At 38.4% G+C, this 22486-nt stretch overlaps 1 protein-coding gene across 2 annotated transcripts in view; it reads left to right on the plus strand.

The window, feature by feature from the left end:
* The window catches only part of ACP3 (acid phosphatase 3), a 94918-nt gene that overhangs the window by 49679 nt on the left and 22753 nt on the right, over positions 1-22486 (plus strand). The window contains exon 11 of one of the 2 annotated variants that reach the window (XM_047782676.1): positions 8246-9103. The exons of the other annotated variant lie outside the window; for it this stretch is intronic. Coding sequence (XP_047638632.1) covers positions 8246-8364 — 119 coding nt within the window. The 3' untranslated portion in view covers positions 8365-9103. Of the gene's footprint in view, positions 1-8245; positions 9104-22486 lie in introns of those variants that run through there. 2 annotated transcript variants of the gene reach the window in all.

Genomic DNA, 22486 nt, shown 5'->3' on the forward strand with positions numbered 1-22486 from the left:
GACAGCTCAAGTCTTATCATTTTCTCAAAAGACTTTCCAGACTCTTTCTCTTCCAACTAGAATACTTTGTGTTAACTGCAACTTTCTCTCTGTTCCATTGGCATATCTTCTATACTCATATTTATTTATCACGTCATCTCATAACTATCTATCTGGTTCTCCTCTTAGATACCGATTTCCTCAAGAGCAGGGATGTTGGAACCCCAGAATCCAAAACATAGTTGACCTGGCAAATGGTGTTTGTTCACTGCAAGTCAGGAAGGAACAAAGGAAAGAAAAAGATTGGGAAAGTGTAAGACAACATGGACCCCCAAAATAATTGAAAATAAATGTCCAAATACGGAAAGTCAGCCATGGACATTAATTTTAAAGAATTGTTAGTCTCTGCCTTCTTCCCTCATTTTCATTTAATCCTTTCCTTTCTTCCTCAATTCTGTTTCATTCCCTCCAAGTTTAAATTAGTTCCATTTGCAGTGCTAATGGCACTGGTCCACCAAGATCTAATTTGATTAATATTCACCTTCTCATGATGCTAAGATGGCATCCTGACATCATGAGAATAGCACTGAACTAAGAGTTTAGAACCTATGAGTTCCAGATCATTCTTCCCACAAATATTTATTGAGCTCCTGCTATGTACCAGGTCTGTTCTAAGTGCTTGGGATATGTTTCTGAACACAAAAGACGAAAGTTCCTCCCCATGAAGCATACATTCTCTTAGATGGAAGAAATGATGAATAATAAGTAATAAACATAATAAATAAGTGCTTTGGTGGTGACGGTGACAAATACCAAGTGGTAATGGGTGTGAGGAGAGGGTGTATAAGTTGCATATTTAAATAGAAAGCCCTCATTGAAAAGATAAATTCAAGCAAGGAAGGTTGTGGAGTTACCTGGCTCAGGGATTTGTGAGAAGAGCACATAGGCAATGGTAACAACTATAGCAAAGGCAATAAGGGGGAGAGTCCCTGGCATGTTTGAGGAACAAGAAGGCCCTTGTGGCCAAAAGAGAGTTAAGTGAAGGGAAGGGTCAGAGGAAATCCAAGAGGTTACTAAGGCCAGACAACTAGGGCCTCATGAACTTTTATTATTAGGACTTCAGCTTTCATTCTGAGTGAGAGAGCTTATGTTTTAAGCAGAGGAGTGGCATGATTTGATTTGAAGCCATTTGGCTGTTGCGTTGAAAATAGATTATAGGGGAGAAAGGATAGAAGCTAGGAACAAGTCAGGAGGGAGTTGTACTGATCCCGTCAAAAGATGATGGTGGTGGGGAGTGGTTTCTCAGGGCTACCTGAGATGCTGTCTCCTGGCTTAAGTTCTAATTTCACCCCAAATAAAACTTACCACTCAAAAAAAAAAAGATGATGGTGATTCACTACTATATATAAAATAGAAAATAACAAGTACCTACTGTATAGCAGAGAGAAATCTAGTCAATATTCTCTAATCATCCAAATAGGAAAAGAATATGAGAAAGAATGGATATGTGTATATGTATAATTGATTCACTTTGCTATACACCTACAACTAACACAACATTGTAAGTCAACTATACACCAATAAATTAAAAAAAAACTTTAACTAAAAATGAGATTTAATATCCTTTTTCTCTTTTCACATTTCCTATCTAGAATTAGCCCTCTTTTTAAAATTTTATTTATTTTTTTCTGCTGTACAGCATGGGGACCAAGTTACACATACATGTATACGTAATTTTTCCTCCCGTTGTTGTGTTGCAATGTAAGTATCTAGACATAGTTCTCAGTGCTACACAGCAAGATCTCATTGCAAATCTATTCCAAGAACAATAGTTTGCATTCGTTAACCCCAAGCTCCCAATCCCTCCCACTCCCTCTCTCTCCCCCCAGGCAGCCACAAGTCTATTCTCCAAGTCCATGATTTTCTTTTCTGTGGAAAGGTTCATTTGTGCTGGATATTAGATTCCAGTTATAAGTGATATCATATGGTATTTGTCTTTCTCTTTCTGACTTACTTCACTCAGTATGAGAGTCTCTAGTTCCATCCATGTTGCTGTAAATGGCATTACTTTGTTCTTTTTTATGGCTGAGTAGTATTCCATTGTGTATATATACTACATCTTCCTAATCCAATCGTCTGTCATGGACATTTGGGTTGTTTCCATGTCTTGGCTATTGTGCATAGTGCTGCAATGAACATGCAGATGTATATGTATTTTAAGGAAAGTTTTGTCCAGATATATGCCCAAGAGTGGGACTGCTGGGTCATATGATAGTTCTATGTATAGATTTCTAAGGTACCTCCATACTATTCTCCATAGTGGCTGTACCAGCTTACATTCCCACCAACAGTGCAGGAGGGTTCCCTTTTCTCCACAACCCCTCCAGCACTTGTTATTTGTGGACTTATTAATGATGGCCATTCTGACTGGTGTGAGGTGATATCTCATGGTAGTTTTGATTTGCATTTCTCTAATAATCAGGGATGTTGAGCATTTTTTCATGTGCTTGTTGGCCATCTGTACATCTTCCTTGGAGAACAGTCTATTCAGGTCTTTTGCCCATTTTCCATTGCGTGGTTGGCTTTTTTGCTGTTGAGTTGTATAAGTTGCTTGTATATTCTAGAGATTAAGCCCTTGTCAGTTGCATCATTTGAAACTATTTTCTCCCATTCTGTAAGTTGTCTTTTTGTTTTCTTTTTGGTTTCCTTTGTTGTACAAAAGCTTGTCCATTTGATTAGGTCCCATTGATTTATTTTTGCTCTTATTTTTGTTGCTTTGGGAGACTGACCTGAGAAAATATTCATGATGTTGATGTCAGAGAGTGTTTTGCCTATGTTCTCTTCCAGAATTTTGATGGTGTCCTGTCGTATATTTAAGTCTTTCAGCCATTTTGAGTTTATTTTTGTGCATGGTGTGAGGGTGTGTTCTAGTTTCATTGCTTTGCATGCAGCTGTCCAGGTTTCCCAGCAATTATTGCTGAATAGACTTTCTTTTTCCCATTTTATGTTCTTGCCTCATTTGTTGAAGATTAATTGACCATAGGTGTCAGGGTTTATTTCCGGGTTCTCTATTCTGTTCCATTGGTCTGTATGTCTGTTTTGGTACCAGTACCACACTGTTTCGATGACTGTGGCTTTGTAATATTGCTTGACATCTGGAAGAGTTATGCTTCCTGCTTGGTTTTTGTTTCTCAGGATTGCTTTGGCAATTCTGGGTCTTTTGTGGTTCCATATAAATGTTTGGATTGTTTGTTCTAGTTCTGTGAAAAATGTCATAGATAATTTGATAGGGATTGCATCGAATCTGTAGGTTGCTTTGGGTAGTATGGCCATTTTTACAATATTAATTCTTCCAATCCAGGAACATGGAATATCTTCCCATTTCTTCACGTCTTCTTTAATTTCCCTGATGAATGTTTTATAGTTCTCAACATATAAGTCCTTTACCTCCTTGGTCAGGTGTATTCCCAGGTATTTGAATTTTTGGGGTGCAATTTTAAAATGTATTATATTTTTGTATTCCTTTTCTAATATTTCATTGCTGGTATACAGAAATGCGACTGATTTCTGAATGTTAATCTTATATCCTGCTACTTTGCTGAATCTGTTAGTCAGTTAAGTAGTTTTTGGGTTGAGTCCTTAGGGTTTTCTATGTATAGTATCATGTCATCTGCATACGGTGATAGTTTTATCTCTTCTCTTCCTATTTGGATGCCTTTTATTTATTTTGTTTGTCTAAGTGCTGTGGCTAGGACTTCCAAAACTATGTTGAAGAGCAGTGGTGAGAGTGGGCACCCCTGTCTTGTTCCAGATTTTAGTGAGAAGGCTTTCCATTTTTCTCCATTGAGTATTGTATTTGCTGTGGGTTTCTCATAAATGGCTTGGATTATGTTAAGGAATGTTCTCTCTATACCCACTTTGGTTAGAGTTTTTATCGTAAATGGATGTTGGACTTTGTCAAATGCTTTTTCTGCATTTATTGAGATGATTATGTGGTTTTTGACTTTTCTTTTGTTAATGTGGTATATGACGTTGATTGATTTGCATATGTCGAACCATCCTTATGAACCTGGGATGAATCCCACCTGGTCGTGGTGTACGATCTTTTTGATATGTTGTTGGATACAGTTGGCTAGAATTTTGTTGAGAATTTTTGCGTCTGTATTCATCAAAGATATTGGCTGATAGTTTTCTTTTTTGGTGGTGTCTTTGTCTGGTTTTGGAATTAGGGTGATGGTGGTATCATAGAATATCTTTGGGAGTGTTCCTTTTTCTTCAACCTTTTTTTTTTGTTGTTGTTGTTGTTGTTGCTATTTCTTGGGCCACTCCCGCGGCATATGGAGGTTCCCAGGCTAGGGGTGGAATCGGAGCTGTAGACCCCAGCCTACGCCAGAGCCACAGCAACGCGGGATCCGAGCCGCGTCTGCAACCTACACCACAGCTCACGGCAACGCCAGATCATTAACCCACTGAGCAAGGGCAGGGACGGAACCCGCAACCTCATGGTTCCTAGTCGGATTCGTTAACCACTGTGCCACGACGGGAACTCCTCTTCAACCTTTTGAAAAAGTTTAAGGAGGATGGGCACCAGATCCTCTTTGTATGTTTGGTATAATTCACCTGTGAAGGCATCTGGTCCCGGGCTTTTATCTGTAGGGAGTGTTTTTATGATGTATTTAGTTTCATTTCTAGTGATCAGTCTGTTCAGCTGGGCTATTTCTTCTTGATTCACTTTTGGCAGGCTGTAAGATTCTAGAAAGTTGTCCATTTCTTCCAGATTGTCAAATTTGTTGGTGTATAATTGTTCATAGTATTCTCTTATGGTTTTTTTTTTTATTTCTACAGTATTCATTGTGATTTCTCCTTTTTCATTTCTAATTTTGTTTATTTGGGTTCTTGCTCTCCTCTTCTTAGTGAGTCTAGCAAGAGGTATGTCAATTTTGTTTACCTTTTCAAAGAACCAGCTCTTGGTTTTACTGATTTTTTTCCTATTGTTTTTTGAATCTCTATTTTATTGATTTCCTCTTTGATCCTTATGATTTCCTTCCTTCTGCTGACTTTAGGGGGTTTTTTGTTCTTTTTCTAATTCATTTAGGTGGTGGGTTAAGTTGTCAATTTGAGATTTTTCTTCTTTTTTGAGGAAGGCCTGTATTGCTATGAATTTCCCTCTGAGCACTGCTTTTGTGGCATCCCATAGATTTTGAGAGGTTGTGCCTTCATTATCGTTTGTCTCAAGGTATTTTTTAATTTCCTTCTTGATTTCCTTGTTGACCCTTTGGTTTTTTTTTAGTAGCATGTTGTTTAGTCTCCATGTAGTAGTTTTTTCTCATTTCTTTTCCTGTGGTTAATTTCTAGTTTCATACCATTGTGGTCAGAGAAAATAGTTGAAATAATTTCTATGCTCCTAAATTTGTTGAGGTTAGCTTTGTGCCCCAATATGGGATCAATTCTTGAGACCGTTCCACGCATACTTGAGAAGAATGTGTGTTCTGATTTTTTGGATGTAGTGTCCGGAAGATGTCAATTAAGTCTAACTTTTTTATTGTTTCCTTTAGGATCTCTGTTGCTTTATCGGTTTTCTGTCCATTGATGTGAGTGGGGTGTTAAAGTCTCCTACTATGATTGTATTCTATTTCTCTCTTTGTCTGTTAAAAAAAAAAAAAGAGGAAGAACTAGGATAGAGGAAACCATAATCAGAGAGTAGTCACTCAAATAAGCCAGCAAACAGATCTAACCATGAAGATGTTTAAAACAAAATAAAATTTAAAAAAAAAGAGAGAGACACAAAAATCATAAAATGTGGGCAAGGGAAGTAAGGAAATAAATAGATTCTTTTTTTAATTTTTTTTAATTTATTATGTTAATTAAGTGTTTGAGCCTACAGGACTATCAGGCTAAAACACACAATAATAGAAAGGAATTAACATACTTAAAAAACAGGGCAAGCACAAATCAAAACCAAACATTGCATTCACAAAAAACGAAAAGAAAAATACTCAAGCAGAAAATAATTGGAGACCATCCAACCAAAAAAAGAAAGGAAGAGTGGAGAATCAGAATCAACTGGAAAACGAGTTTTAAAATGGCAATAAATAATCATCTATCAATTCACCTTAATGTCAATGGACTGAATGCTCCAATCAAAAGACACAGAGTGGTTGATTGGATAAAAAAGCAAAAATCTTCAATCTGCTGCCTACGAGAAACTCACCTTAGGACAAAGGACACATATAGACTGAATGTGAGGGGGTGGGAAAAAATATTTCATGCCAACGGACATGACAGGAAAGCAGGAGTTGCAATACTCATATCAGACAAAATAGACTTTAAAATGAAGGCCATAAAGAAAGACAAAGAAGGACACTATTTAATGGTTAAAGGATCTATTCAAGAAGAGGATATTACTATCATCAACATATATGCCCCAAATATAGGAGCACCCAGATACATACAAAAAACATTAACAGACATAAATTTTTTTTAAAAGATAGTGGTAGTTCAAAACAGGGTGGTGGCCAAGAAGGAGAAATCATTGGTTTCCAGATATAGTTTTTGTAGAACCAATAGGATTTCCTGACAGATTAGATATAGGATGTGAAGAGAAAGGAGGAGTCAAGGGATACTCGAAGATTTGGGGGCTGAGAATCTAGAAGTAGAAAGTTTGGGGAGAACAGATTTGGTGGGGAGGGTGATGGGGGCAAAGGGACTAGGAGCTCGGTTTTGGACTTGTAATTAAAATGCCTGCTAGATGTCCCAGGGGATATGTTGAGTGCACAGCTGAATGTATAAGCCTTGAGTTTGGGGAACATTTAAATTTGGAAGTGACTAATGAGTAGATAGTTTTTAAATCATGAGATAATAAGACCCCCATGTACTTTAACTCAAATGCAATTGTATGCTTAACCTTAGCCAATTATCTAATCTCTCCACTTCTCATTTTTTTTCACCTCTGCAATGATAAGATTAGGCTAAATGAGCAATTTTCAACTGTGTTCCATGGCGCAGTAGGGTTCTATAGACAGGGCTGCCAGGATCAGAAATATTTGTTTTCCCATTGCCTGAGCCCACAAGCAATCCTATATTTTTACAATGAAAATTAGGCACTTAGAGATGGTACAAACTGTTATTTATGATGTGTTTGTTGAGTTGGGAGAAGCAGCTCTCCAGATGAAATAATGAATAGCATCTCATAAAAAACAGTCTCATATATCTGCTTCATGACTGGTCAACTATCAAAGGGGTATGTGTAAATAAAAGTACAGGCGTTCCTGTCGTGGCTCAGTGGTTAACAAACCCCACTAGTATCCATGAGGACTCAGGTTCGATCCTTGGCCTTGCTCAGTGGGTTAAGGATCCGGCATTGCCGTGAGCTGTGGTGTAGGTTGCAGATGCAGCTCAGATCCCGTGTTGCTGTGGCTGTGGCGTAGGCCAGCAGCTACAGCTCTGATTTGACCCCTAGCCTGAGAAACTCCATATGCTGCAGGTGTGGTCCTAAAAAGACAAAAGACAAAAAAAACTACAAAATAGCAGTAGTACACCATTATCCTAAAAATGTTTATGCCGCAGTCAACATGTGCTCAGAGTTTCTTCTCTAAAGAATATTTACTGAAAATCAAATTCAAAGACTGGTTGATATTCCATTTCTTTAGACCCAATTAATAATGGTAGAACAGGGAGTTCCCACTGTAGCACAGAAGAAACAAATCTGACTAGTAACCATGAGATTGCAGGTTTGAGCCCTGACCTGTCTCAGCAGGTTAAGGATCCGGTGTTGTCGTGAGCTGCGGTGTAGGTCGCAGACACGGTTCGGATCCTGAATTGCTGTGGCTGTGGCCTAGGCTGGAGGCTACAGCTCCCATTCGACCCCTGGCCTGGGAACCTCCATATGCTGTGGGTGTGGCCCTAAAAAGCAAACAAACAAAACCCCCTCAAATTATGGTAGAACAGTTCATAATTGTAACCGTAGAAAAATACACAAAGTACGATTACAAATACTTTAGTCAATTACCCCACCCCCACCCCCACCCCCCTGCCCTGTTATACTGGAAGAACTGAGACCCGAAGATCAAAAATCATGCTGGAACTAGGTCATTTCCTGACTCAATCCAGTGCGCTTTTCACCACACCATAGCACCATAGTGATTCAATGGCTGCTTCAGAAACACGATTTAAATTTTAAATGAAGACAGAAATCAACACTGATGTGTGATCTTCATGTTTTCCTAATCCATTACTTTACAATAATGCTCTTCCTATTTTTTCACAGTTCTAAAGATCATCCTTGCCGTTGTCTTTTGCCTGGTGTCTGGTATCCTAATGGTGCTGCTGTTTACCCTCATCCGCCACGGGCCCTGCTGGCAGAGAGACTCCTATGGGAACATTTAAACAGAGGACTCAATAAGGGCAGACACACTAGGCTCCCTCCCTGGGATGCAGCATTTTTCAGTGATGCAGTATTCAATGGACAGGCTTTTGCCTTGTGGACATCACCCTGCATTTTGAGCCTGCCTAGAGCAAGGTCAAAACTCGCCATGACCCAGGGACAGCCGCCGGATTGACTTATGAACGCCCGGGGTACTTAGGTCTCCTCATTGTTGAACCCATCCTGGTGAAGGCCTCTTGTTCAGCTATAGAAGGAAGCTCTTCTGCAAAGGATAGTTGTAGTCTCTGGCACAGCTGTCCAGAGAAAAATAAGTCAAACTCCAATCAGGCTTTTGCCTTCAAAGAATCAAAAAGTTATAAGGGGTGACAGAGACATAAATTAAAGAAGGCTGGGTAATAGGAAAAATTAGACTAGAAGTAGTACTATATAGGATGATTCTTAAGAAATAGGACTCAATCAGAAGGTAGAAATAAATCTCTTCTTTAACTCTTAAGTAGGTTTAGTGCAAACACGCACACTCCTAAAAAGAAACTCCCACCCAGTGTCTGACAACTAACAGGTTTCTGTGTGTGTGTCTGGCTACTCACACACTTACATACACCTATCTACATTACAAGTGGCTTAGGAAGAGGTATTTTTCAGAAACTCTAGTATCAACTACTTTAGCTGTTGATAATGTAGCTCAGATTATTTTCCCCACTATTTGTAGGATGGGGAATAACAAGAAAGTTTATGTAGCCATGGTCCTTTTTTTTTTTTAACCTCCACTGTTAGACCTGGCTATTTTTTATAGTTTTGATTTCATTATTTCATTTTGAAAGTAAGAGATTTTTACTTTGATAAGGGCTATTCATGGTTATGATGAAATAATAATGTATTTTAATTACTACAAATAGATAAGAATTTCTCAAATGGTGAGGCTGAAAGCAAAATGCACTGAAGGATGCAGTGACTCTGCACTGGCTTTAAGCCGACAACTTGTAATAAGTTATTTTAAACTGTAAACATTGGTTTTGTAATCTAAAAATGAACAGTCTAAACTAGATGAACATAGAAGTCACTTCCAGCTCTCAAGTTCCATAAACAATTTTTTTTTTTTTATTTCATACTGTGGATCGGTTGTTGCCCAAGCAAGCACTTTCATGAATGGTACTAAGCCTGAAATTTATTCTAAAGAATTTTATTCTGTGCTGAGCCTCCATCCCTCTGGTTGGTGGGAAATTCAGTCTCATTCATTGGCAGGATTCTTCACCTCCTCACATACTACTAAAGGTCCCAGAATGTGCCTGGTGGGACAGAAACACCAGCCCCCAATCCCACTGCATCTCTTAGTCTTAAGAATATTTCCCTCACCTTGGATCCTACAACTTCTACCAATTAAAATTCAAGCACTTATCTCTATAGCTCTCTCTTTCTGCATAATTCTCACCGAGCCAAAACCATTGCTACAACTTCTACCAATTAAAATTCAAGCACTTATCTCTATAGCTCTCTCTTTCTGCATAATTCTCACCGAGCCAAAACCATTGCAAACAAAGTCTATGAAACTGTATTCTCTTGCCTGGGTAACAATGCTTCTTCCTGCCGCAATGCAAAAGGCATGTAGGCAAAGAAATGCAAAATCTGGTTACAGTATCAGAGAAAGAGAAAGAGTGGCAGTAAGAACAAAAGACAAATTACTACCACCATTAAGTAACCAGTTATATCAGTAAGGAAGTCCCAATATCTTATGCTAATAAGTGATGAAACTTTATGGAGTTCCCATCGTGGCTCAGCAGTAACAGACCCAACTAGTATCCATGAGGACGTGGGTTCAATCCCTGGCCTTGCTCAGTGAATTAACAATCCAGTGTTGCCTCGAGCTGTGGTGTAGGTTATAGATGTGGCTCGGATCTGGCATTGCTGTGGCTGTAGTGTAGGCCAGAGGCTATAGCTCCAACTTGACTCCTAGCCTGGGAACTTCCATATGACTAGGGTGTAGCCCTAAAACAAACAAACAAACAAACAAACAAAAAAAAAAACAATTTTTTTTAAGTGATGAGACTTTAAAGTAGAAGTATAAACAGAACCACAAGTGGTGGCTTTCCTCTTTCAACAAACATTGATGGGAGACCTAGTATTTGCTGATCATTGGTCTAAATGCTAACTTGTCCATCCCTGATGTGATTTATTAAAATGTTTGGCCCCCAACATCAACCTTATACAAAGCTGGTAGGCTGTAAAAGTAAAAACTTTCACTAGCCTTTTCCTCATAACATCTTTTAATACTATTAGTGGCTAAAAGGACTGCTACTTTCTATTGTTTATGAGGGATTTTTGAACATCCCCCATTCCTCTTCCTTCTGCTATCTCTTTTGATTTTTATTTAAAAAAAAAAAAACAACCCTCAGTCCCAATTAGTTGTTTCTTTTAACTTCAACAGAGCTGTTCTGTTGATAAGTACTGTAATTGTTCTTCATCCTTCATGGCAGAAAGAAAAATCACAAGTGACAAATGATCTTAGTGATGAAGCAGAGAACACAAATGTACTGTAATATTTCTCAGGAAATAAGCTAACCATCCACCTTCAACAGGAAAGTTTGCAAATTCTCTCTGTAGATAAGAGTGACTTTTTCAGATGCAACAGAGATCAGTTGACGTGGTGATAAATATTGTTTGAAAAGTAATTGCTAGGGTTGAGATAACCTCTGCTCTGAAATGTATCCCTCACCCTTGAACCAGTATAGAGGTCTTTGAGCAGGATTAGACTAATGCACTAATTCCCACATCAATGTACCAGAGAAAAAAAATATCAGCAATATATGTGCAGCAAAGTTCTAAGGAAGAGTTGTAGGTAGAGTATTCCCAGCTAGAATGGCATTGCATAAAGAAAGTATTAAGAGCATGATTATAAAAATAGTTTACGGCATTAGGAGAGCAAGCATTAGAGATAAACATTTTACTGAAGGTCATTTAACCAACAAACCTTTTTTATATTAGAACTGGCATTTCTTCTCCTTGAATTTACTCATGTCACCTATTCTCTCACCTTCCCGTTCTTTCTGTCTTGTTCTGATATTGTTTGCATTGATTCTTTCTTCATGCTAACAATGAAAGGGGGTTTCTAAGTGAAAGCCAAAGTGTTACTTTTCTCTTTCAAAACTCTGTAGAAAGCACATTTGAGCAACAATGAATGTGTGTTACATTTTGGTGCTTTAGACCAGGGTTGCCTGATAGAAATATAATGCAAGCCACAAGTGAGAGCCACATATGGGATTTTAAATTTTCTAATAGCCATATTTTAAAAAGGTAAAATAAAGAATAAAAGTAATTCTAATAATAAGAATTATTTACCATTGATTGCATCTATCACTTCATATAATTAATATTGTAAACATTGTTAATGAAATATTCTACAGTTTTTTTCATACTCAACATATGAAACCTGATGTGTATTTTACCCTTACAGTATATCTCAATTTGAATAGGCACATATCAAGTCTCAATAGCTTTACATGGCAGGTGGCTACCATACTGGATAGCTCTGCTTTGGACCATTAGATGGCAACATATTGAAGCAGAGATTTTTGTCATAATTTGTAAACCCCCCTTTTACTTCACTTTTGTGAAGAAATGAAAGTCATCTCTTTTTGCCTACATCTTACTATTTTTGCATGTGTTGCTAGATGGCTAAAAATTTTTTCTTGAAATGTTTCATTTGTAAACTTGTCTTATAGTAGCACCCCAGAATTTTTCCAAAATTATCTTAAACTAAATAAACGAGTTTATCTTCTTATTAAATGTCTTAAGAAGGAATTTGACAACACGTAGAAAATAAGTACTGCTATGTAATGGGGGAGGGGTATATTTAAAGTTTTATTAAATTTTTTATTGTGAGTAATTGTATCCAAAATAAAAATAAATGCAGATAATAAGAGTATAAAATACAAAGTAAAAGGTCTTCCCACCCACTTCCATTCATCAGAGACAATATTATCAATAATATCTGGTTTTAGTTCTACTAGCAATTGGCACAAATTTTATGAAATACTTATACCTTTGTTTTCTGAAATTTCTACACCTTTCACTGCTCTTATAACCTATGGTGTCCTCTTTCTTGCATTTTTTTCTCTTTCTTGAAGTTTTCTTAAGGATGCATGGGCTTTAAGTTCTCTGATTCATAATATAGACTCTTAGACTCTTAGGGCATAACAGTCCACTTATCTATCAGTTAGTGGGTATAAAGGATTGAAAATCCTTTCCCTCAGAATTTGAATTCAGTATTCTATTCTCTTCTAGCATGCAGGACTGCTGACAAGAAGTCTGATTTCAATAAAATTGTGCGTGGAACTTGAATTTCCTGATATTCTCCATGCTTCAACTTTTCTCTCATATTTTCCAGCTTTTTATTTTATTTCTCTACATAGGAAATTGCATTTTCCAAAACACCAACTTGATCTTCAGCAACCATTATTTGTTGTTTTTGCTTTTTCTTTTTAGACCACCACGCAGCATATGGAGTTCCCTGGGCCAGGGATCAGATCCAAGCCACAGCTGTGACCTATGTCATAGCTGCAGCAACACCAGATCCTTTAACCTACTGTGCTGGCCCGGGATCAAACCTGTGTTCTGATGCTTCATAGACACCACTGATCCAATTGTGCTACAGCAGGAACTCCCATTATTTGTTTTTTATTTCTAATAATTCTTCCCTATTCATTGATTGTTCCTTTTTCATGATGGCCTCTTCTTATTTTAGGAATGCAATCTATTCTTGAATATGTTTAAAAATGCTGCTTAGAATTTTTTTAAGTTCTCCTCTGCTCCCTAAATTATCTGTTTTCTCTGTGTTCAGTTGGTCAAATTTATTAATCTTGGACCTTCTCTTTCATGCTCTGTTTTTTTCTCAAATTCTTGTGAATCATAATCTACACGTGATTATGAGAATAAGTAGAAATAAGTAGATTTTCTTGGATTAGTGGAGATGGCTGTTGTTGGTTTACCTTTTAGTCATGCGTATGATTTCCCAACAAATGTCTTTGCTACTGTTTTAAAATTCTCTTTTGCTAATTGCAACATCATAGTCCTCTCAATAAAAGTCTTAATTGATTGTCTTTTATCCTAAGTATAGGTTATGTTTTCCTGCTTCTTTGTACATGGAGTAATTTTTGGATTGGGTCTTAAATATTGTAAATGATATGTTATAGAGGCTCTGGATTCTATTATGGTCCTCTAGAAAGTTTTGGGTATTTTTTAAGCAGTCAGTTAAATTGTCTGAATTCAAGCTGCAAGTTATCTTCCCTGCAATGAATAGCAACCTCAAATCTCAGTTCAATTCTTTTAGACTATGTTAGGCTGCTTGGTTAGTTCAAGATGTGGGGGTCAGCTACAGAGTATGAGCAGAGTTTGTACATACAGTTTGGAGTTTCCCCTCCCTGGCTTCCAATGGGAGGGGTGGGGGGTTACTTCTCACTTTTCAAAGGCTACAGATGCCCCCAAATTTGGTCTTTTGGTACTTCAAGCCAGTAAGACTATGGACTATTTCCCTGCATTTTAGCCATTCATCCTCACTCTCTGTCCCTGCATGGCATGGACTTCAGCCTGTTCTCATACTAAATGCCATAAAAATTTAACGCTGTTCTCTTTTTCCAAGGGCCACTCCCCTCTAGTATCTGCTATTTTGATTGCTCCCAACTATCTTTCCTTTTTTTTTTTTTCTTTTTGTCTTTTTAGGGCTGCACCCAAGGCATATGGAGGTTCCCAGGCTAGGGGTTGAATTGGAGCAACAGCTGCCAGCCTATGCCACAGCCACAGTAGTGAGGGATCCAAGCCGCGTCTATGACCTACATGACAGTTCACGGCAATGCAGGATCCTTAAGCCACTGAGTGAGGCCAGGGATCGAACCTGCGTCTTCATGAATACTAGTCAGATTTGTTTCCACTGCGCCACGACGGGAACTCCCCAACTATCTTTAATCAGTTGTATTTATACTTTGCCCAGAGTTTATAGTAGTTATCAGAAGTGGATGCTTTCAGGGGCTCAGTTGAAAGATACCAGGGACTCTACCCCCTCAGTGTAGATGCTGGGGATGGGTGGGCTTGGCTGAAAGAATGTGTGTGAACTGGAAATTGACACATGCCATCGCTTGCCATTTTCCTCTACCTGGACTGAATCATGAGCCACTGCAGCTACCAACCCACAATACCCGCTGAGCAGAGCTCAGGGTAGAGATCAGGAGTGAAGCACTTTGTGCTCTGGGAAAATTGGCAGAACATGCCTTCAAACAGATATTTTTAGAAGATTTTTCTTTCTTTCTTTCTTTTTCTTTCTTTCTTTTTCTTTTTCTTTTTTTTCTTTTCTTTTTAGGGCTGCACCCACGGCATATGGAGGATCCCAGACTAGGGGTCCAATCAGAGCTACACCTGCTGGCTTACACCACAGTCACAGCAACATCAGATCTCTAGCCTGGGGACTTCCACGTGCCATAGGTGTGGCTCTGAAAAGCAAAAAGAAAAAAAGAAAAGAAAGAGAAACCATACCATTTACCATCTCATCAAAAAGAATAAAATAACAAGGAATAAACCTACCTAAAGAGACAAAAGACTTTTTTTCTTCTTTTTTTAGGGCCACACCCATGGCATATTGGAGTTCCCAGGTCAAACTGGAGCTACAGCTGCCAGCCTACACCACAGCCACACCAATGCCAGATCCCAGCCCTGTCTATGACCTACACCACAGCTCAACAGAACGCAGATCCTTAACCCACTGAGCGAGACCAAAGATGGAACCCGTAACCTCACAGACCACTGTATCGAGTTCTTAACCTGCTGACCCATAATAGGAACCCCAAGCATCATTTCTAACATATTCTATTAGTAAAAACTGTAAAGGCTCACCCAGATTCAAGGGGGTTGAGAAACATTCAACCTGCTGATGAGGGAGCATCAAAGTCATATCGTGAAAGTACATGAGGGTATGGGAGATACTGTTGCCACTATCTTTGGAACATGCATCTTCCACACCTCAAAGAGCTTTTACCCTAAGTCAGGGGTTCATCAGTAAGAGTCCATGGACAAAATTCAGGAGATCTGTGAACTTAGAAGGGAAAAAAGCACATTTTTATTTTCTCCAATCTCTAAAACTTTGGCGTTTCTATCTGTTTTGAATGTAGGCACAAACAATAGGAGTTATAACAATATCTGTGATTTTGTTACCAATAGAAATCACAGAAGTTTTTACAGATCATTCAGTTTTTACAAATATCTCAAAATATCATTTATACTCATTGCTACTCTGAAATTTTAGTTGCTATAAAATCTTCCACTAGATCTTATTATGCATAGTGTTAATAAAGAAGCAGTATATTACTCGATTGCAATTTTGTTTTTTAGCATTTTGGTTAACTATATTTCCATTTAACCAGTATCCTTTATAATCTTACATATTTTATTTTTTTAATTTTTTGAATTACTCAATGAATTTATTACATTTATAGTTGTACAATGATCATCACAATCCAATTTTATAGGATTTCCATCCCACAACCCCAGCGTATTCCCCCACCCCCCAAACTGTCTCCTTTGAAAACCATAAGTTTTTCAAAGTCTGTGAGTCAGTATTGGTTCTGCAAAGAAGTTCAGTCTGTCCTTTTTTCAGATTCCACATGTCAGTGAAAGCATTTGATGTTGGTGTCTCATTGTATGGCTGACTTCACTTAGCACCTAGTTTCTAGGTGCATCCATGTTGCTAAAAATGCTGGTATTTCATTCATTTTAATGGCTAAGTAATATCCCATTATGTTTATGTACCACATCTTCTTGATTCACTCCTCTGTCAATGGACATTTAGGTTGTTTCCATGTCTAGGCTGTTGCAAATAGTGCTGCAATGAACGTTGGAGTACATGTGTCTTTGCAAGTCATGGTTTTCTCTGGATAGATGCCCAGGAGTAGGATTGCTGGATCAAATGGTAGTTCTATGTTTAGCTTTCTGAGGCATCTCCATACTGTTTTCCACAGTGGTTGCACCAATTTACATTCCACCAACAGTGTACTAGGGTTCCTTTTTCTCCACACCCTCTGCAGCACTTATTGTTTGTCGACTTTTTGATGATGGCCATTCTGGCTGGTGTAAGGTGGTACCTCATAGTGGTTTTGATTTGCATTTCTCTACTAATGAGTGATGTTGAACATCTTTTCGTGTATTTTTTGGCCATCTGTATGTCTTCTTTGGAGAACTGTCTGTTTAGATCCTCTGCCCATTTTTTGATGGGGTTGTTTGTTTTTTGGTATGGAGCTGCAGAAGGTGTTTATAGGTTTTGGAGATTAATCCCTTGTCAGTTGATTCACTTGCAAAGATTTTCTCCCATTCTGTGGGTTGTCTTTTTGTGTTGTTTAGGGTTTCCTTTGCTGTGCAGAAACTTTTAAGTTTAATTAGGTCCCATTTGTTTATTTTTGTTTTTACTGTCATTACTCTAAGAGGTGGATCTGAGAAGATGTTTCTGTCGGAGAGGGTTTGGCCTATGTTTTCCTCTAAGAGTTTTATAGTGTCTGGTCTTATATCTAGGTCTTCAATCCATTTGGAGTTTATTTTTGTGTATGGAGTTAGGGAGTATTCTAATTTTATTCTTTTACATGTGGCTGTCCAGTTTTCTCAGCACCACTTATTGAACAGGCTGTCTTTTCTCCATTGTATATTCTTGCCTCCTCTGTCGTAGATTAGTTGGCTGTAGGTGTGTGGGTTTAATTCTGGGCTTTCTGTCCTGTTCCACTGATGTCTATTTCTGTCTTTGTGCCAGTACCATATGGTTTTGATGACTGTTGCTTTGTAGTACAGTCTGAAGTCTGGGAGCCTGATTCCTCCAGCTCCATTTTTCTTTTTCAGGAGGTCTTTGGCTATTCTGGGTCTTCTGTGCTTCCAAACAAATTTTAAAATCTTTTGTTCAAGTTCTGTGAAAAATGTCCTTGGTAATTTGATAGGGATTGCATTGAACCTGTAGATTGCCTTAGGTAGTATAGTCATTTTGATAATATTGACTCTTCCAATCCAAGAGCATTGTATGTCTTTCCATCTATTTGTGTCATCTTTGATTTTTTTTCATCAGTGGCTTATAGTTTTCAAAGTACGGAGCTTTTGCCTCTTTGGGTAGGTTTACTCCTAGGTATTTTATTCTTTTGAATTCAAGGGTAAGTGGGATTGCTTCCCTAATTTCTCTTTCTGATCTTTCATTGTTAGTATATAGAAATGCTGTCGATTTCTGTGTATTAATTTTGTGTCCTGCCAAACTCATAGATGAGCTCTATAAATGAGCTCTAAAAGTTTTTGTATCCCGCAACTTTGCTAAATTCATGGATGAGCTCTAAGAATGAGCTCTAACAGTTTTCTGGTAGAGTCTTTAGGATTCTCCAGGTATAGTATCATGTCATCTGCAAAAAGTGATAGTTTTACTTCTTCCTTTCCAATCTGGATTCCTTTTATTTCTTATACTTCTCTGATTGCTGGGGCTAGGACTTCCAAAACTATGTTGAATAGTAGTGGTGAGAGCAGACATTCTTGTCTTGTTCCTGATCTCAGCGGGAATTCTTTAAGCTTTTCACCATTAGAATGATGTTAGCCATGGGTTTGTCATATATGGTCTTTATTATATTGAGGTATGTTCCCTCTATGCCCACTTTCTGAAGGGTTTGTATCAGAAATGGGTGTTGGATTTTGTCAAAGGCTTTTTCTGCATCTATTGAGAGGATCATATGGTTTTTATTCTTCAGTTTGTTGATGTGGTGTATCACACTGATTGATTTGCAGATATTGAAGAACCCTTGCATCCCTGGGATAAATCCCACTTGATCATGATGTACAATCCTTTTAATGTATTGTTGGATGCAGTTTGCTAGTATTTTGTTGAGGATATATCTTATTTTAAACATTTAAAAACATTATTCTGGAAAGACAAATACCCTACGTTGTCATTTACATGTGGAATCTAAAATATGGCACAAATGAGCCATATAGAACCTGGAAAAAAAGACTAAGGGACCTGGGTCATCCCACTGTATTGTAACAAGACATCTCTGATCTGGAACTGGTTCCTTATTCCCAACATTAAATTTAGTTCATTCTGAGCAAAACAAGTTGCATTTTTAACAAAATTCCCTAAATGTGGAGTTCTCATTGTGACTCAGCAGAAACAAATCTGAATATGACTAGCATCAATCCCTGGCCTTGCTCAGTGGGTTAAAGATCCGGCATTGCCATGAGCTGTGGTGTAGGTCACAGAGGTGGCTCAGATCTGGTGTTGCTGTGGCTGTGGCATAGACCAGTGGCTACAGTTCCAATTTGACCCCTAGCCTGGGAACCTCCATATGCCACAGGTGCAGCCCTAAAAAGACAAAAACAAAAAACAAACAAACAAAACTATAAATTCCCTAAATGCATGTGGGCAAAGAGAAGTCTGCTTTCAGGTTCATATGGACAATAGAAAATATTTTAACAAATCCAATAAATTAAAAAAAATGATACCTTGAGTAATTTACATTACTATAAGACAGGAAAATGCAACTCTAAAGTGTTTTCTTGGTTAGTTTCATCATCTTGATATAAAATGTACTAATGGAAGCTTAAAAAGAGCATGCCTTTTGTTGCTCTTTTTCTTCCCTCTTCTCTTGTTCGTTCCTCTTGTGCTTTGAAGACTATCTTTAGTGTTGTATTTGAGTCGATTTTTCCTATTTGTTTGTTTGTGTATCAAAATTGTAGATTTTTGGTTTGCAGTTGCCCTGAAGTTTTGATATAGGAGTCTATATATATATATATGAGATTGTTTTAAGTTGTTGGTCTCTTAATTGCAAGTGCATCTCCAGTGTCCTGCATTTGTACCCTCCTCTTCTCACAATTTCTGGGTTTGGTAGCATAATTGTGCATGGATGATTTCATATCTTTACTATACATATGCCTTTACTGGTGAGCTTTGTCATTTGTGGAATTTTTGTTTCCTGTTGCTGTCTTTTCTTTTCTGCCTAGAGAAGTTCCTTTAGTATTTGTTGTAAAGCTGGTTTAGTGTTGCTGAATTCGCTTAGCTTTTGCTTATCTGTGAAGGTGTTGATTTCTCCTTCAAATCTGAATGAGAGCCTTGCTGGGTAAAGTAATCTTGGTTGGAGATTTTTTCCTTTCATCACATTAAGTATATCATGCCACTCCCTGCTGGCCTGAAGTGTTTCTGCTGAAAAATCTGCCAATAACCTTATCAGGGTTCCCCTGTATGTCATTTGTTTCTTTTCCCTAGCTGCTTTCAATATTTTCTCTTTGTCTTTAATTTAGGTCAGTTTGAGTAATATGTGTCTTGGGGTGTTCCTCCCTGTGTTTATTTTATATGGTACTTGTTGGGCTTCCTGGATTTGAGTGAGTGGTTCCTTTCCCATGTTAGGGAAGTTTTCAGCTATTATCTCTTGGAATATTTTTTCTGTCCCTTTCTCTCTCTCTCTTCTCCTTCTGGTACCCCTAAAATATGGATGTTGGTGCATTTAACCTTGTCCTGAGTTCTCTGAGACTCTCTTCATTTGTTTTCAATCTTTTTTCTCTTTTCTGTTCCCCATCAGTGATTTCCACTAGTCTGTCCTCCATCTCACTTATTCATTCTCCTGCCTCTTGTATTCGGCTGTTGGCTGCTTCTAATGAATTTTTAATTTCAATTATTGTATTTTGCATCTCTTCTTCTTGCTTAAGTTTTATATCTTGTATCTCTTTGCTCAGTGTTTCCTGTAAATTATCCATCTTTGCCTCCAGTTTATTTCCAATATCTTGCATCATCTTCAGCATCAACAGTCTAAAGTCTTTTTCCTGGAGGCTGAGAATCTCCTGATCACTTAGCTGTTTTTTGGGGGGGTTTTCTTTTTCCCTTATCTGAGTTATAGTTCTCTGTCTTTTCATTTTTATAGGTTTTTGGTGTGGTGACCTTTTTACAGATAGTAGAGTTGTAGCCTCTCTTACTTCTGGTATCTGCCCCCCCTTGTGGCTGAAGTTGGTATGGGGCTTGCTGTAGGCTTCCTGATGGGAGGGACTGATGCCTGCCCACTGGTAGGTGGAGCTGATTCCTATCTCTCTGGTGGGTGGGGCTTTGTCTCTGGGTGAGATTGGAGGTGGCTCTGTGCCTGGGGGATCTTTAGGCAGCCTGTTTACTGATGGGTGGGGCTATGATCCTACCTGGATTATTGTTTGGCCTGGGGCTTCTCAGGGCTGATGGCTAGGGCCAGATTTTCCAAAAATGGCCGCCTCCAGAGGAATGCATACTGATGAATATTCACAAGAGCTTTGCCTCCAGTGCCCTTTCCCCACAACAAGCCACAGTCTCCCCTTGTTTTCCCAGGAGATCCTCTAAGAACTGCAGTCAGGTTGGATCCAGATTCCTATGGAGCCTTTGCTTTGCCCTGGGATCCAGTGCACATGAAAGTCTGTGTGCACCTTTCAAGAATAGGGTCTCCATTTCCCCGAGTCCTGTGGAGCTCTTGCATACAAGCCCCACTGGCCTTCAGTGCCAGATAAAAGGAGCATGCCTGGAGTTCCCGTCATGGCACAGTGGTTAACGAATCCGACTAGGAACCATGAGGTTGCGGGTTCCGTCCCTGCCCTTGCTCAGTGGGTTAATGATCTGGTGTTGCCGTGAGCTGTGGTGTAGGTTGCAGACACGGCTCAGATCCTGCGTTGCTGTGGCTCTGGTGTAGGCTGGTGGCTACAGCTCCGATTCGACCCCTAGCCTGGGAATCTCCATACGCCATGGGAGCAGCCCAAGAAATAGCAAAAAGACAAAAAAAAAATAATAATAAAAAGAAAGAAATCAAATTTAAAAAAAAGGAGCATGCCTTTTGAATTTTAGTAAGTGTTAGTGAAATTTAGTTAGATTGAAGTTATATTGATGGGATAAAGGTCAGTATATTCATATGTGTCCATTAAGACTGCTTTGATAAATTGCAATTACATGTTTTCATATGGTAGACCTAGTTCACAGTCCAAATTGTGTATGATACAGATGAATACCAATTCATAGATTAACAACAACCCCTTATTTTTTAAAGCATAAGGCTATAATTATTCAACTAGGTGTCTATGGAAGACTTTTTTCTTAAGTTCACTCATGGCTGTCTTTTTTGGTGGAATCAGGTAGAGAGCTCATCAAAAGAGGATTCTGATTTGGGGATGGAAGGGGGTACAGAATTTGGTTCCAACTTCCTCCCTTTATTCAAGGACTCTTTGAAGGGAAAGGACATTATTATTGAGACAGTTATTTTATTTTATTTTTTTCTTTTTATATTTTATGGCTCTTTTCCTTTTGGTGTATAGTTATATGGATTTAACGTATGTATACATCCAAGTATATACTGCTATAATCAGGATACAAACTGTTACACACCCCCAAAAAAATCCCTTGAGCTATCTCTTAATATTCACCTCCTCCTCCTACCTATAACCCTGACATCTAATCTGGTCTTCATTTTTTCAAGACAGTCATATAAATGAAATCACACAGTATATTATCTTTTAAGACTGACTTCTTGCATTCAGTATGCTTTTGAGATTCATCCAAGTTGTTCTGTGTATCAAGTGTATATCGTGTTGCTGCTAAGTGGTATACCTTAGTATAGACATACCACACTTAGATTATTTACCCACTGAAGGAAATTTGTGTTATTCCAATTGTGGGCAATTATAAACAGAGCTATGATAAACATTTGAGTACAGGCTTCTTCTTCTTCTTCTTTTTTTTTTTTTTTTTGTCGTTTTAGGGCTGTACCCACGGCATATGGAAATTCCCAGGCGAGGGTTTGAATGGGAGCTGCAGCTGCTGGCCTACACCACAGCCACAGCAATGCTGGATCCTTAACCCAGTGACCAAGGCCAGGGATCAAACCTACATTCCTCATGGATACTAGTTGGGTTCATTACTGCTGAGCCACGATGGGAACTTTCTGTGTACAGGCTTTTGTGAGGATATACATTTTCATTTGTTAAAGCGGTTACCAGAAATGGAATTTTGGAGTCATAGAGTAAGTTTATGTTTAACTTTATAAGGAACTATCAGTTTTCCAGAGTGGTGGTACCATTTTGCATTCCTCAGATAGCAACGTATATGAGTTTTTGTTTTTCCACATCCTCACCAGC

This window comes from Phacochoerus africanus, chromosome 1 (genome assembly GCF_016906955.1).
Source record: "Phacochoerus africanus isolate WHEZ1 chromosome 1, ROS_Pafr_v1, whole genome shotgun sequence".
NCBI classification, from domain to species: domain Eukaryota; kingdom Metazoa; phylum Chordata; class Mammalia; order Artiodactyla; family Suidae; genus Phacochoerus; species Phacochoerus africanus.